Consider the following 17,394-nt stretch of genomic DNA (forward strand, 5'->3'; position numbering starts at 1 on the left):
GATAGCTGACATGAATTAGAACAATTATAGACAAAGTATGATTACATCTTAAAGGCGACTATCCTATGTGGTAGCATTAATGAAATTAGATCCAGTTTTCTAAACTGAAAGGGATAGCTAACGGAAATGTTTACTGTAAATACATTTACCACAGTTTTCATGTTACTGAAGCAATTTTCACGCCGAATAGTTGCAAAAAAAGAATGGTCATCTATTTCTAGTAATGATTTCACTTTTAAAATCACTGCACTTGTCAGTCCTGTAGAATCAGTCATTAATAATACTCAATAAATTCCACACGACACAACATACTTTTAAAACTTACCTTATGGGTCACTGAATGGACTCCTACTGATAATTGATGACCTGAGAGTGGCTAATGGATGCAAGCAGAGCTGGGAACAGCACAAACTAAACACAACATGTACATTAGTATTTAAACAAAAGTAATAGCCAATTTCCAGTGTGTCATTGTAATGGGAGGTTTGACTAATTCTAAGTTTCAGTAAGAGAGAATCAGTAGTACTCAATAATGCATAAAAAAATAAAAAAATTAACACATAATGATATATATATATATATATATATATATATATATATATATATATATATATATATATATATATATATATATAAATGAATGCAGTTCGGTTTAGTCGATAACAGAATTCAGAATTCTTGAATATTTTTTGAAAAATATTACCGTACTAACTGCTTTTGGATTATTGGAATAGAAGATAATAGAAACTACTGTAAACATTTTGCTGTTGTTATGCTGTTCCGTTATTGTATTTCAATAGGAAAATGCTGTGTACCCATCATAGAAATAAAACTCTACATAAAGAATTGACTGCAGCAGAAAATTGTAAATACTTACCTACCCTCCTGTTTGCACTGCCTAATGTTGCTCTGCGGAGGATGTATCATTCTCAGAAGTCTCCTAGGTAACCAACATATCCAGGAGTGTCAATTCGCTGTGCCCCTTCTGAGCTCAATGGTTCCTTTGCAGTGATGTGAAGGCCAATGGGAGGAATCTTTTGGCACTGCAGAGAACCAGGCTATCCCAAGAGACTTCAGAGGATGAATCTTTAGCAAATGAGTAGTGTTTGATGACTACAGAAGCAGGAAATGTAGGTATTCACACTCTACTTTTGAAGGCAATTTGTTTTGGACAGTTTACTTCTAACAAGAGGATCACTTTAACCAAACTGAAAATTCATACATTTCCCTCCGTGGGCACTGTCTATAATAAATATTACATTTAAGATAAGGCTTACAGCTACATAACTAATAATTATACCCAGTAAATATAAAAAAAAATCAAAACAAAAATGTTTTTTTTTTTTTTTAAAGTGGTTATGCTTACTATTTTAATCACTTCCTGCCTGGCCTATTGCAAGATGATGGCTGGATGGGGCCCTTCCCACTCTGAGTGGATGTCATGTGATACCCCTCAGAACAAGCCGCTTGTGCGCCCTCCCGGAGGTTTCTTGGAAAGAGGCTCTTTACCATATGATCAGCTGTGCCCAATCACAGCTGATCACGGTGTAAATAGGAAGTGCTGATTATCAGCTTTCCTCTGCTCACTCTGTCACTCTGGATAAGCGTATTTCCTCACAGGAGGGATCTGCACTCATAATCAGTGTAATGATTATCAGTGCAGCCCCATAAGTGATGTCTGCAAGTGCCCACCAGTGATGCCAATCAGTACTGCTTTTCAGTGCCGCCTATCAATGCCCATTAGTGCTGCATATCAGTGCCTCCTCATGAGTGCCCATCAATGTCAGCTCATCAATCATTTCCTCATCAGCACACATCAGTGAAGGAGAAAAATTAATTTACAAAATGTTATAACATAAACTATGAAAAACTTTTTGAAAAAAAAATTTTTTTTGTTTGTTTGGAAAATATAAAAAAAAAACAGTGGTGATTAAATACCACCAGAAGAGAACTCTGACTAAAAAAAAATCACAATTTTTTTTTTGTTTAGCTACAGCATTGCATAACCGTGCAATTTTCATTCAAAGTGCGACCGTGCTGAAAGCTGAAAATTGGCCTAGGCAGGAAGGGAGAGGTAAAATAAATGAACTACTGTTTAGATAAATGCTTGGTTTAATAACTTAACAAAAATGAATGATACATTATGTTTTAAGTTTGGCTTTTTTTTTGCCTATTTCTGTGCTACTCCATGAAGACATTGAATTTCCCTACAGCCATCAACATACATATGAGGATTTATGTTGATAGGCATAATGCAGCATGCTTTCAGGTGTATTTAGCTTGCAGTGGGGGAGGGGGGGGGGGTGGGGAGCTGTCCCTGCCGGGTGAACACTAATAAGCACTAATAAGCAAATAAAATACCATGTACACAGGATAGAAACAGTCAATAACCAAAGTTTCATAATTCTTTCATCACAATATAAAAGGAACACAGAGAAAAATAGGAATCATGGCAACCTTTTACAAATTTATGTTAACTCCAAGCGCACCCTAGAGATATATATATATATATATATATATATCAATCACAGTGAAAACAAGTACTGGGTATTGGATAGGTTAAAGTGTTACTACACCCAGGAGCCTGCATTTACTATATCTGGTCTCCCACAGTACACAGAACATGGAAATGCAAAAGTTTTAGTAAATATAAACTTCTAAATACCTTTTTTCATCAGCAGTCAGTGCATTCTTGTAACTTGTATCAATATCTGCATAAAGCTTGTAGGAAGGGTTTTCATTCTCCCAGACTGATTTTACTGTTGTGGATTTAGTACTTTAAGATATTCTAAGCACAATGCCCTCCTCCATAGATTGAATTCACTCAAACACAGTTGATGGATACTCTTATGTGACTGCACCTGTCCAAATGTACTGAACGCTAAAACGGTCAGCTCAGTCCTACTACTTCTGGCCCAAAGAGAGTAGATTCTACAAGACTGCACAACTATTATTCTAATTCAAGACCTACTTCATTGTAAAGAATTAAAAACTCTCAACAAAGTTTGCACACATATTTTTTTTAAAACACATATTGAAAAGTTCTATGAAATAGTTTCCTTTATTTTTAATAAATACAAAGCTTAGCTAAATTATTCAGTCTGTGCCATTTATGCTCCTTGTGGAATATAAGAATTTCTATTCATTCATAGAATAAATATAATTCACAGGAACCCTAAGCATTTCGAGCAACCAATTAAACATTTAGGTTTTTTTTTTACAGCGCAGTGAAGCTTATTATTTATGCAGCTTTAAACCAAAGCGGAGCCTCAAGGGAAACCTATCCAGTGACAAATTAATACCTTGGAGAACAGAGCTGAATGGTGGCAATGAACTCATTTGTTCCCCCAATAATGAAGAATGACTTTTGCTTTACCACATGGATGGCTGTTGCCATGGCATCCCAGACTTACCTCATTGCTTCTCTGAGTGCTCCTCGCTCTCCAAGAGTCGTATGTTTGATGTCATCAAAATTATTTTCCAGTTTCTCACAATTCTGCAAAAACATATTTCTGATTAATATAAATTAGTCTGACAATTTAATATACAGTACAATTGTTATTAGTAGACCAACTGCATATACTATATAAGTGAGAATATCTGTAAATCCGAAGTCACATCTGGAAGATAAGAAAATGTAGTATATCAGAGTATAGCACCACCTATTGTGTAGGAGGTCTATGTTCATTTTAATAGGTGGAGAGCAACAAGTATTAGCATTTGCTACTTGAAAAACATCCATGTTTTTCCTGATGTATTAGAAATACTATATTTGACTACCTTATAACAGAAATTCTGTGAAGAAATATTCATGAAATAAAGCTTATAGAAAACGTTTTTTTTTTAAGCTCATGTCCTGATTAGGTCCTGATTGTGACAATAGAAGACATACTTTCAAAATAGTTGCATTTAATGGGAATATGGAAAACATACTTTAAGTGGGACCCTTTATGAGCAAGTGTCCTGGTAAGGACCCTAGAAATCATAGAAAGAATAAATAATGTGTGCAAATGCTCCTTCATTCAGTATTAAGTGGGCAAAACATGAAAATATTTGAGATAAAATATTATAGCACATAATGGTACAATTGTGCTTAAAAGTGTCATTATGCAAATATCAATTAGGGGATTTTGTAATCACAATGTAAGACTATGCATGGATTGTAGATAAAATTCAGTTTATTTCACAGCATAAAAGGAGTAACTTTAACAGAAGCAAAATGTGATATGAGCACAAGCAAAATTCAACAACAGGGCTTTGCAGCTAGGAGGGAGTTCAGAGTCAGCTGCATTTATTTATTTTTTAATCAGATTTTTTAAAGTTTTGTACAAAAAAGTACAAACAATGCTTAGTAGATGAAATCTAGCAAAACATAAGAGATGGTAAAAGAAAAGGGGAAAAGAATAAGAAATCCTTATAAAGTGCAGTACACAGGGCGAGCAGAAAGATCAGAGAAAGGTGTCTGACATCTTATCTGTCCAGTTAATCCAAGGTTGCCAAGCTTTTACAAATAGTGGGTATTTAGCCATCTAATGACAAAGATTTTTTCATATACATATCGTTTTTGAAGAAGTGCCTAGTAATCATCGTTCCAACAGCTAAACATATGTGGATGATGACAGTGTGGAAATATGAGGTGAACCTGTATATTCCCAATTTTAATATTGCCAATGCCATGGTAGGTGTAATTAGAATTCCAATAGTATTTGCTATAAATTGAAAATATTTCCTCCAGAAACTATTTAGGTGCTTATAATGCCATAATATATTTATCAATGAGCCTGTGGACCCACTCTCTCTCCAGCAAAAAGAGGATTGTGAAGAGTAGAAGTTCAGTCATAAAAAATAATAATCCTTTGCATCAGTTCCCAATGATTTATTCAATTCACAGATTTATAGAAAGTATAAAGGGTCCCATGCTGTTGGGTATTAGTGTATAGAATAGAGATGTCTGCTTCTCACTGTACAAAAGGTGAAGATTTGTGAAAGCTTAGTTTATTGTGTAAGATATAGTAAAATAAAGATATGCCTTGCCAAGCGGAAGAATATGAATACTTTGGCATATCTGGGAAGTTACAAAAGGCATGAGTGATTTGCAGGTATTTAGAATAGTCTGTTGTTGATAGGCCAAATTCATTCTCAAGTGCCTCAAAGCTCTTAAGAGTGGTTCCACCATATAGATTTAAAACCATCAAAGATACCCTTATGAGTCCACAGGCTTTTAGAAAGATTTAGTTTAATCAGTTCCAACAAAGATACTGAAATATGTGAAGAAAAAAAACAAGTGTGTCCCTCCCTGGGAAGCAGAGTACAACGTTCTCCATGTTATGAGGGAGAATTGAATTGAAGGTGGTAATATTTCAGAGATATCAGTCTTCAGAGGTCAATCAACATTGATAGAGGTGTTCTCCAGAGACCAATGATTGATAGATATCAATCAACATAATATCTGGAGTGGGTTGGAACCAATGTTTAAGCTGGACCAGGCAGACTGAGATAGAGTAACCAATGATATTGATAAAGCCTATGCCCCCAGCTCTTCTATGTTTGATAAGAGGTGAATGGGCTTTCCTAGCTTTTTTTTTTATCATTCCATAAAAAGCATTTGTATAAAGGTGTGCAGAGTGTTCATATATTTTGAAAGGAGGGGAATAGGAAGGTTCCTGAATAGATATAGAATTTGACAGGTTACATTTTTAAATTTTCCCAGGCACACCATTTCCTTCAAAAGTTTTTCAATAAGTGGTTTATAATTCAGATCCACTAATGGATTTTTTTTTTGAGGATAAAGTGATATCCATATAGGAGATATCTGTGTAGAGAAGAGATGATTACAACTGTCTCTTTTCAAACCGGTCAACTTCTAGATCAAGAATAAGGAATTACTAAAGACCTTAAAAATCTGATGAGCCTTCAAAAGAAAAGTTCTATTGAAACTTTTGGCTGTGTTGGGTTGGTCAATAAAAAGATAACATTGTCTGCAAAAAGTTGGATTTTGTGCAATCTCTGTTGAAAGGTAAAGCCTGAAGTGGGTTTCTTTCACACTTTTAGTATAACAACAATATAGGCCTTTAGTATTTCTGGTGGAAAGGATAACATCATGGCCACTTTATGATATAGGCCATTAAGAAATGGGATGAGAATAGTCTGGAACAGTTTATAATATTTACTAGTGAACTTGTCTGGACAAGGAGATTTGCCATTTGGCAAATAATTTATCATTTTAGCTGTCTCTTCAGGCGTAAAAGGAGCATTTAGACTTTGAAATTGTGTCTCAGTAACTTAGGTAGGTAGGTATAGGTAAGCTAGACCATTGGATATGTCTAATTCAGAGAGTTGATGGGTGTGAGAGACATTGTGCAGATTAATGAGAGAACTACAATAGTCTGCAATGGCCTAAGGATTTTGGATTTTGTGATTATAAGTTGGATGTAGGGGATGGGTTATTTTAGCACATTGTGTAGCGACTCTCCTAGCAAGGTATTTCCGAGCTTTGTTTTCATTAGCATAGTAGCTAAGTTTCAAAGCATGGGAATATTTGACAGAATTCTCACAGTAATCTTCACAATTCACACCTAAGGTGAAGGAGAGCCAAGGGAGTCCCCGTCACGCCGTGTCTGGGATTTGATCCTGGGGCCGATAGTGTTCGCAGATGGTTTGCCATTGCCTGAACCCCCAGGGAGTTTGCTTGTTGGTAGAATCCTTGTTATGTTCCCCCCATAAGTTTGGATGTTGGCTCCACTCTGGAACCAGCTGTTGTAGTCACCTAATCAGTGATCCTATAAATCTTAACTTCCCCTTCCTGTCCTTGCCCTAGTATAGGTTCCTATTTATGCTAGTTTGGTGGATGCGATTTGTTTCTGGTTGCTGACTTTTCTTGTTCCTGACTCTGATTCTTGGATACCCCTTGGCTTTACGCTGATCTCATTACCGGCCCTGCCTGTTTCCGACACTGCCTTCTGGTTGACCCCTGTGTACTTCTGCCTTGGTCTGCTGTCTTGGATTGTCCTTTCACCCATGGGGTTCCTGTCTTCAGCCTCTACTAACCATGAGTTATTTGCTGGTGGTTCCTTGTTAGGCTGTTTGCACCATCTATTGTGGTCCCTTTATACTGACTGCAGGATCTCAACCCTCCACCTGATACTGGGATAACTCTCCCTACTTTCATGTATTTGTGGAATGTGCTGTACTTCAGTGGCAGGTTCCAAGATGCCATTTATTTTCACAGAAGGCCATTTCGGATCTCTACCGGCATGTGAAAGGCAATGTTTTGGCCACATTGGACAGGGTGATCAGCAGTAAGTTTCATATTACTGCTGACTTGTGGTTCAGCAGGCATGGTCAGGGATGCTATCTTTCCTTCACGGTGCACTGGGTAACTTTGCTGGCAGCTGGGAAGGATGCAGGAACAGGGTTCAGTATTGAGGCTTATTCCGACATCATGCCTCCAAAAGTAGTGGTCATTCTGCCACAGCTACCCCCCCTCTTCTTCTTCTATGGCCTTTTCTGCAGATTTGGCTAAGCAAGCAGTCAAGCAAAAATATGCAATGCAGTGCCTGAGTTGGTCTGCCTAGGGGACAGAAGCCACACCGGGGCAGAGATTCTGTCAGCTTTGCAGGGGTATGTGACAATGGCACCAACCTTCTCTCCACCCTCCAACAGGGACACTTGACCCATGTTCTATGTTTGGCACACGTCCTGAATTTGGTGGTGCAGCAGTTTTTGGAGCAGGTACTCAGGACTGAGGCAGGCCAGAAAAGTCTGTGGTCATTTCTGCCGGCCATACAATGCCAGTGCTCGGCTGGCTGGCATTCAAAGGGAATGCAACTGGCCCACCAACTGCCTCATTTGTGACATGCCCCCAGGTGGGACTCAACGTTGGCAATGCTGCAGCAGCTGCACATGCAGCAGAGGGCCATCCCATCAATGAGTACCTGTGTGAGTATGGCACCAAGAGAGGGTCAGGGGAGTTTGGCTTCTTTTTGCCACATGAGTGGCTACTGATCCTGAATGCATGCACTGTCCTGTCACCATTTGAGGAGGCAACAAGGATAGTGAGCAGTGACAATGCATGCATCAGTGACACTGTCCCTCTAGTCTTCCTGTTGGTGCACACGCTTTGTGGAATCATGTACAGGGCACTTGGGGCAGAACAGTGGGAGGAAAAGGAGGACTTGCTTACCTCTCAAGGCCCCCCTTTATCCAGATAGCATTCCTGCGGGCCCACCAAACACATAGGAAGAAGAAGAGGAGGAGGATTGTGTCAGCATGGATGTAGAGGACAACATTCAGCAGCAGCCTTCAAAGGATGGTTTTCAGTCCCCAGAAACCGAAGGCATTTTTTTGTGGCTGGGAGGAGGTAGTTACAGATCACGTGATCCTTAGTGACCCACAGGTCTCAGAATCAAATGCCTCTGCAAACTTACGCTGTATGGCCTCCCTGATTCTGCAAGTCCTGCGAAAGAACAGGATTTGTGGTATCAAGGAGAGAGATCATTACTGGCTGTCAACCCTTATTGATCCACATTACAATGGTAAGGTTGCAGAACTCATCCTGCCTTTGCAGAGGGAGTAGAGGATAAAATATCTTCAGGACGCCTTGAAGAAAGGTTTGTGCAATGCATTTCCAGGCCCTGGGAGGTTACCATTTCCTGGTGCTGGACAACGTGTTGCTGAGGCTTCGTTCAGTCAGAGGAAGAGCGGTGGAGAAGGTGACCGGCTGACCAATGCCTTTAGACAATTTTTCAGTCCTTAGCGCTAAGGTCAAAATACACCCATGCATTTTGCATTCTTGGAAGGGGTTCAGTTTTAACAGAAATACAAAAAGCAGTCAATATGATACACACTGAAGCATTTTGCTTCTTTTTTTAACAATAAGACTGTAGAAGGGAAGAAAAAAGATCCTATAAGGGAACTTTTATATGGTCACACATCTCCACATGAGTCATGGAAGAACATTCTTAAAGCATCACACACACACAAATAACAAAAAAGAGCGGGGTAGCATACTTTTAGCAGCAGAAATCTGATCTGGGCCATGCATTACAACAATGAAGCAAGACATTATGCAATGAATATAACAATATTTTTTAGAAAATGCTTTGAATATCTGTCTTTGATCATGCATTCTTTGGAAAGAACTGCCAACCAAATTTGTGAAAGCTGTTCCATGGCCTATGAAATGAGAAATACAGTCTCTTGAGCTTCAGTGTGATGTGACATGTCTTTGATAAGTAGGGGGAAAGGATTCAGTGTTCTGTATGCATCTTAAACACAAGAAATCACCTTAGCAGCTTGGCCTCTGAACGTTAATCCTTCAAGAAATTCTATTGTGAGAAACCAAAGCAGGTGCTTTTCTTTGGCTCATTTTACACTTCTCAAAAATTCTTTTAAGAAATACAAATCTAGGCTGGATTACATCTGTCTTCCGTGTGTGGCTTTAAACGTACTGAAAATAAATTCAGCTGCACTAATAGGAATGGGCTTTTTTGTGAATCGCTTTGTCCCTCCTAACACAAAACATTATTTTAAAGCATTTACTAGTCAAGCAGCAGTGAAGTATTTAAGCACTTCATGCTTTTCCATAGACACTAGAAGAGTTTAGATATTCTGATTGCATCCACTTGTGTCTGTACAGCACAACACATTTCAGATCTGCATAACACAAGTACATAAGCAGTACTCTGTCAATGAACACTGAGACCACAGCATCATACTGTGTATTTATGTACCTAACAGGTTTGAATATCAGTTTATCTTTATTTAAATGAACTAGAGAACACTGCACTCTGTATATTATATATGCCTTAGGCTACACTCATGCTAATGCAGCCTATGAATGCATGCAAAACTGCATGATTGAGCACATGGGCATGACATGTTCAAAATAATTGGTAATGGAACCCCAAAAGCAGCAACCAGACATGTGCAGAAAAATGCATGACAAGTGCACCAAAACACAGGAAGCTTGTTGCTAAAAAATATGTAAGAATTCATTTGCATGTAGGGCAACCTTTTGAAATGAATGGCCTGTCCTATGTATGTAGCATGACAACCCACAAAAATAAAATAAAAAAATACATATATATATTCACTTTAGCTTCTCTTGAAATTATTTTCCTTTCTAAATGGGCCATAAAAGTTGTGTTGAAAACACAATCCCTATGCTATGCCCAGAAATAGAATGCTACATATCTTAAAGTGGTTCTAAAGGCTGAAGTATTTTTACCTTAATGCATTCTCTGCATTAAAAGTGGAGTTCCACCCAAAAATGGAACGTCTGCCATTCGGAATCCTACCCCCCCTCCTGTGTCACATTTGGAAAATTTACAAGCCAACCTCAACCTCAACCTCAACCGGGCAACGATGTGGGGCTAAGAATATGCATGCATCATACATACTAGGGTGAGTACAACTGGGGGAATCCATAGTTGAGAAGGATCTGGGAGTTTTGGTAGATCATAGGCTCAATAATAGCATGCAATGCCAAGTTGTGCTTTCCAAAGCAAGCAAAGTCCTTTCTTGCATTAATTAGAACGGAGCTGTGCTAAAAATGGTATACAAATTAACAATATACCATACGTGATTAGACATATAACTAAAAGTGGTTCTATACACCAAAAATATCAGAGTGTATAGAATAAATTGATCCATAAAACATAATTGTGTAATTCCTTGAAGTGACTTCCAACACCAGAAAAAAATTGTGCACCTCCACCACATAAAGTGCGTGCTTACCGGATGGCACAATATCATGTGCCTGCGGCTATTACCCAGTCGGGGCCATTATCTAGGAGGCAAGGTGTGGCAGCTCTGAAACACTTGATTGATGGGTAAAAAGGTATACTGCAAATGACCAGGAAGACTTAATCATGCAATGGTCATGGATGTAGACCAGGTGTTACCCAAAATAGAAAGGAGCTTACCATAGTGTAAATCATTTAAAACACCGTTATTAAGAGCTAAAGGATGCACTTACAAAAAGTAGAACAGTCACAGTTTTAAAAGCTGGCCGGCTAGTGAACACCCGTCCACTCAGATAACATGATGATGTCAGCACGTCACTCCTCCCAATGTATGTTTTGTCACACACTGACTTCGTCCTGGGGCACGGGCGATGCACTGACTAATCGCGTTATATAGTAACAAGGAACCACGCCTCAATGTGACTCTCAAGTAGCAGAGCCAGAATTGGAGACTGGCAATATGACTGTAACCTAGGTTAATACATACATATATGTTAGTAATATATTTTAAGAGGAAGAGAATAGTATAAGAAAAACAAGCAACCCTATGGTGCAAAACAAATCCCACAATATTTCAGCAAGGAGGGCTACACATAATTGAGGTAAATATATAGACAGGAGGCAGACTTCTAAAGGAACAGTAATTCACCCACATTCGAGTTGGCCCATTGCCCATCATAGAAATACCCATCAGGGCATTAACCATGTCAGGTAAGGCAAACGCTGTCGGCACAAAATAGTTGCAAAAACAACAACTTCTGGATATGATTGAATTAAAAACTAGGGGGACAGGGAGAAATCTCATCGATGCACCCAGTGGTGGGAGTAAAAATTGCAGCAGGTGTAGTAAGGGCACACACATGGTCATAACGCATTGGATCATACGCCAAATGTCATAACAAGTCAACCAATGTAGCGATATTCCTAAAAGAATATATTGTATTCAATGCAGCACTTAAACCATCACTAGGCAGCATCTCCCTGTATATGGGCCAAATGTAACCTGGGGGACAGGAAAAATAAAAAACATCAGTGCCTCATTGCTAAAGAACTAAAATGAAATAAGAAATAAAATGTTGAAGTGTGGTTAAACACATGTAAAGTCGCAGACACCATATATGATGGTTGGTTAATCTGAAATAATATTTAATATGTTAGGGAGATTAAGCCCCAACCATCTAATGCTGTACAGCCTGATGTGCAACATAAAAAGTACATATTTTGAGACTCGACCACAAAATCAAACAGTTGGCCATCAATAAAGTAGACCAACATCATAATTGCAGAGAGAGGCCCAATGGAGGCTGCCAATCCAGCCCTGGAAGGGGGAAAACAATAGACCCAATTGGAGAAATAATTCACCAATTCTCCTAACAGTATGGACACTAGAGACTCACATCAAGTTCACATCATGAATATTGCAATTTAGCAGGAAAGAAAACAAACACACACATATGTATATATATATATATATATATATATATATATATATATATATATATATATATATATATATATATATATATATATATATATATATATATATATATATATATATATATATATATATATATATATATATATATATATATATATATGGGCTATTAGGTAGTGTATAGAGACAGAATGTTTTAAAAAGTAATTTTTTATAATTTGTTTGTAATATGCTTGTTTAATCTTACAGCAAGGGGGCGTTTAGTCCTGCCCACGTATTTAAGCCCACAGAGACACTAGAGCAAGTAAACAACCCCCTCGGTAGAACATGTAATTAAGGGTTTTAGCTCATATTCCCTAGATGTACTAGATGAGGTAAATTTTTTGTATTAACCACTTCAGCCCCAAAAGACTTTACTCCCTTCCTGACAAGAACACTTTTTACAATTTGGCACTGCATTGCTTTAACTGACAATTGCGCGGTCATGCAATGCTGTACCCAAACAAAATTTGCAACTTTTTTTCCCCACAAATAGAGCTTTCTTTTGGGGGTATTTGATCTCCTCTGCGGTTTTTATTTTTTGCGCTATAAAGAAAAAAAAAGAGCAAAAAAAACAAACCCAATATGTATTTTTTTTCTAAAACAAATAGCTTCATAAGTTTAGGCCACTATATATTTATCTACATATTTTTGGTAAAAAAAAAAAAATCGCAATAAGTGTATATTGGTTTGGGCAAAAGTTATAGCGTCTACAAACTATGGGAAAGATTTATACAATTTTTATTGCATTTTTTAATTTTTCTTTTACTAATAATGGCGGTGATCTGCAATTTTTAGCGGTACTGCGACATTGCAGACAGATTGGACACTTTTGACACATTTTTGGGACCATTGACATTTATACAGCGATCAGTGCTATAAAAATGCACTGATTACTGTGTAAATGTCACTGGTAGGTAAGGGGTTAACACTAGAGGGTCGATCAAGGGGTTAAATGTGTGTTCCTTCAGTGTGTTCTAACTATATGGGGATAGGACTGACTGGGGGAGGAGGCATATCGTTGTTCCTACTTAGTAGGAACAACAATATGTCTCCTCTCCCCTGACAGAACAGGGTTTACACATACAAATCCCTGTGCTGGCTCTCGTGCATGTGATCATGCATGGCCTGTGGTGATCGCACCTGCTGGACATGCACATCAGGTCTCCCATCATGCAGCGGGTGCACATGCGCCCTCTGGCAGCTTATAAAGGTAAAACCATAACCATACAAGGTTTCGACCAGGAGAGCCATTGTGCCACAGTATATATGTGTAAATCGGTTGGGAACCAGGTAAGAGAGGTATGGACGGCAGAGAGAGATATCATTTTGCCCCTGAACAAATCATTGGTAAGACCTCATCTGGAATGCGCAGTTCAGTTTTGGGCACCAGTTCTCAAAAAGGTAATCTGGAATTGGAGAAAGTGCAGAGAAGGGCAACCAAACTGGTGAGAGGCATGGAGGAACCTCACTATGAGGGAAGATTAGAGGAACTTAATTTGTTCTCTCCTGAGAAGGGGTGATTAAGGGGGATATGATCAACATGTGCAAATACATAAGTGGTCCATATAGTGAACTTGGCGTTGAGTTATTCACTTTATTCATCACAGAAGAAAAGAGGGCACTCTTTATGTCTAGAGGAAAAAAAAGATTTAATCACCAAATACGGAAAGGTTATTTCACAGTAAGAGCTGTGAAAATGTGGAATAGAGTCCCTCCAGAGGTGGTTCTGGCAAGCTCAGTAGATAACTTTAACCACTTGCTTACTGGGCACTTAAACCCCCCTCAGTCCCAGACCAATTTTCAGCTTTCAGCGCTGATGCACTTTGAATGACAATTGCGCGGGCATACAACACTGTACCCAAATTAAATTTTTATCATTTTTTTCCCACAAATAGAGCTTTCTTTTGGTGGTATTTAGTTACAGCTCGGAGTTTTATTTTTTGCTAAACAAACAAAAAAAGATGCAAAAAATAAAAAAATCATGTTTTAATAGTTTGTTATAAAATTTTGCAAACGGGTCATTTTTCTCCCTCATTGAAGTGCGCTGATTAGGCGGCACTGATACGCTGCATTGGTGGGCACTGATGGGCTGCATTGGTGGGCACTGATAGGCTGCATTGGTGGGCACTGATAGGCTGCACTGGTGGGCACTGATAGGCATAGTTAAGGCGGCACTAATAGGCACAGATAAGGCGGCACCGATGGGCACAGATAAGGCGGCACTGATGGGCAAAGATGGGCACAGATAAGATGGCACGGATGGGTGGCACGGATGGGTGGCACGGATGGGTGGCACGGATGGGCACTGATAGGTACCACTGATAGATGGGACTGATGGGCACTGATAGGTGGCACTGATAGGTGGCTCTGATAGGTGGCACTGCTGGGCACTGATGGGCGGCACTGCTGGGCACTGATGGGCGGCACTGCTGGGCACTGATGGGCGGCACAGCACCTTTGAGGCAGATTGTGGGCACTGTGGGTGGCACTGTGGGTGGCACTGCTGGGTGGCACTGTGGGCACTGCTGGGTGGCACTATGGGCACTGCTGGGTGGCACTGACGGGGGGCACTTACTTTTTATTAGGGTGGCACTGCAGGGGGCAAGTGGGCACTGGCAGGGGGCAGGTGGACGCTTGCATTGCTGGCCGTGATCGGGACTGATGTCCCGATCACGGCCACCGGTGATCGGCTTTTTTTTTCTCCTCGCGCTGTCAGCGCGAGGAGGAATACTAGCCGATTACCGGCTCCGTTATGTCACCTGATCAGCTGTCATTGGCTGACAGCTGATCACGTGATAAGGGGTCGGGATCGACCCCTTGCACGGATCGGTGATCAGGCGAGTCTCATGGACTCGCCGATCACAGAGCGCGCCGCGCACGCCCCTCAGGGGGCGTGCAGGCAGCTCGTACACGGGACTACGTCAATAGACGTAGTCCCGGAAAAGGAGATCCGCGCTGTAGCCGTCATTTGGCTATAGCGCGGATCTCAAGTGGTTAAAAAAGGCCTGGATTTTTTCCTAAATGTACATAAAAATAACTGGGTACTAACATTTATAGGTAAAGTTAACCCAGGGAAAATCAGATTGCCCTGTGAGGGATCAGGAAGGAATTTTTTACCCTGCTGTAGCAAGTTGGAGGATACTTTGCTGGAGTTTTTCATCTTCCTCTGGTTCAACTGTGGGTGAAGGATTGCGTATATGGGATTGTATGATTTCTTTATTTTTTTTGGTTAAACTAAATGGAATGGTTTCCTTTTTCAACTTGACTAACTATGTAACAAGCTTTGGTAAGGTTCAGTAACACTGCTCTACAATGTTACATTAAAGCATTTGTTATCCCAACACTTTATATTCCTGATATTTTTCTACTGTACCATGTACTTGTATGAGAAAGTATCATGTTCTCTTTGTATTGCTTCCGTTATGTGAAATCCCTTGTGTTTCTGCTAGTCCACTTGCTTTCCTATTATAAACTGACCATGCTAAGCAGGAGATCATACCGTTGCCAATTCTCTAGCTATGCTGGGAACTCAGTATGCCCTCTTCCAATGATCATACTTGTCCCGACATGCCTCTGATGTACAGTCATTCACTAGGAAGCTCAGTGTGCCGCTGCTTCTCCTCCCCCTAGCTCTTATGCAGCTGAGAATAGATGGAATGTGATCACTTATAAAAAAAAGGGAAAAATGGAAAAGGGTATTGTAATTTGTTTTGAAATCTATACAAAACTGTTTTGACTTTCATTTCTATTTCAAACTGAATGGGTTGTTTTACAAAGTGATTGATTACAATAACTTTAATGTGAAGAATAAAGTAAAAAAAGATACACTATATAAAATTGTGACAGATATATGACTTGTCTATCTGGATGTACATACATTTGGATATTCCATTCTGGTTTAAAATGTTGACAGTTTTATGAAAAGCTAAAGTAATATCTACCCTAAAGTCTAACTCCATGCTTCAGCCCCGGAAGATTTTACCCCCCTCATGACCAGAGCACTTTTTGCGATTCGGCACTGCGGCGCTTTAACTGACAATTGTACCAAAGCAAAATGTACTTTTTTCCCCACAAATGGAGCTTTCTTTTGGTGGTGTTTGATCACCTCTGCAGTTTTTATTTTTTGCACTATAAACAAAAAAAGTGTCAATTTTGAAAAAAAAAGCAATATTTTTTACTTTTTGCTATAATAAATATCCCCCAAAAAATATATAAATATTTTTTTTACTCAGTTTAGGTCAGTATGTATTCTTCTACATATGTTTGGTAAAAAAAAAAAATCACAATAAGCGTATATTGATTGGTTTGCACAAAAGTTCTAGCGTCTTCAAAATAGGGGATATATTTATGGCATTTTTATTATTATTTTTTAATTAGTAATGTCGGCGATCTGAAATTTTTATCCTGACTGCGACATTATGGCGGACACATCGGACACTTTTGACACAATTTTGTGACTATTGTCATTTATACAGTGATCTGTGCTATAAAAATGCACTGATTAGTGTGTAAATGACACTGGCAGGGAAGGGGTTAAACACTAGGGGGCAATCAAGGGGTTAAGTGTGTCCTATTGAGTGATTCTAACTGTGGGGGGGTGGGCTACCACTGACATGACAGCGATCACTTCTCCTGATGACAGGGAGCAGTAGGTCCCTGTCATGTCACTAGGCAGAACAGGGAAATGCCTTGTTTACATAGGTATCTCCCCGTTCTGTGGCTCCATCATGGGAAACCGGCGGACAGCGTCCATGGGACCTGCAGGCACGGTCAAGTTGTACGTGACGGAAGCGTGCCCATTAGCCCTGCCAATTAAAGGAGACATACAGATACGCCCATTTGCCCACCACTGATGTATATCGGCATGCAGCTGTCGGCAAGTGGCTAGTAATGGCAGCGATCTGTGATTTTTTTCCATGACTGTGACATTGTGCCTGACAGAACGGACCCTTTTGGCACTATTTTGGGACCATTCACATTTATACAGTGATCAGTGACACACACAGATCCACGTTCCAGCTCTGTTAGCAGCAATCGCGGGTGCCCCGCAAACATCATGACCACTGGGCATGCACATTGGCTCCTGAGTGACGTGGCGTACACCCCCTAGACAGCCGGGAAGCCCAGGACATAATAGGATGCCCACCCAGGTTGGGAGATCCCTCCTGCAGA

The 17,394-nt window shown here is 39.7% G+C and overlaps 1 protein-coding gene across 1 annotated transcript in view; it reads right to left on the reverse strand.

Annotated features, from left to right (window-relative positions):
* DPYD (dihydropyrimidine dehydrogenase) overlaps nt 1-17,394 on the reverse strand; it is a 2,051,548-nt gene that overhangs the window by 1,731,595 nt on the left and 302,559 nt on the right. The window contains exon 3 of the mRNA XM_077452870.1: nt 3,414-3,496. Coding sequence (XP_077308996.1) covers nt 3,414-3,496 — 83 coding nt within the window. The remainder of the gene's footprint in view (nt 1-3,413; nt 3,497-17,394) is intronic.

The sequence above is a fragment of the Lithobates pipiens genome, unplaced genomic scaffold (genome assembly GCF_037356315.1).
Source record: "Lithobates pipiens isolate NorthernLeopardFrog02 unplaced genomic scaffold, aLitPip1_a1.2 Scaffold_23, whole genome shotgun sequence".
Taxonomy (NCBI): domain Eukaryota; kingdom Metazoa; phylum Chordata; class Amphibia; order Anura; family Ranidae; genus Lithobates; species Lithobates pipiens.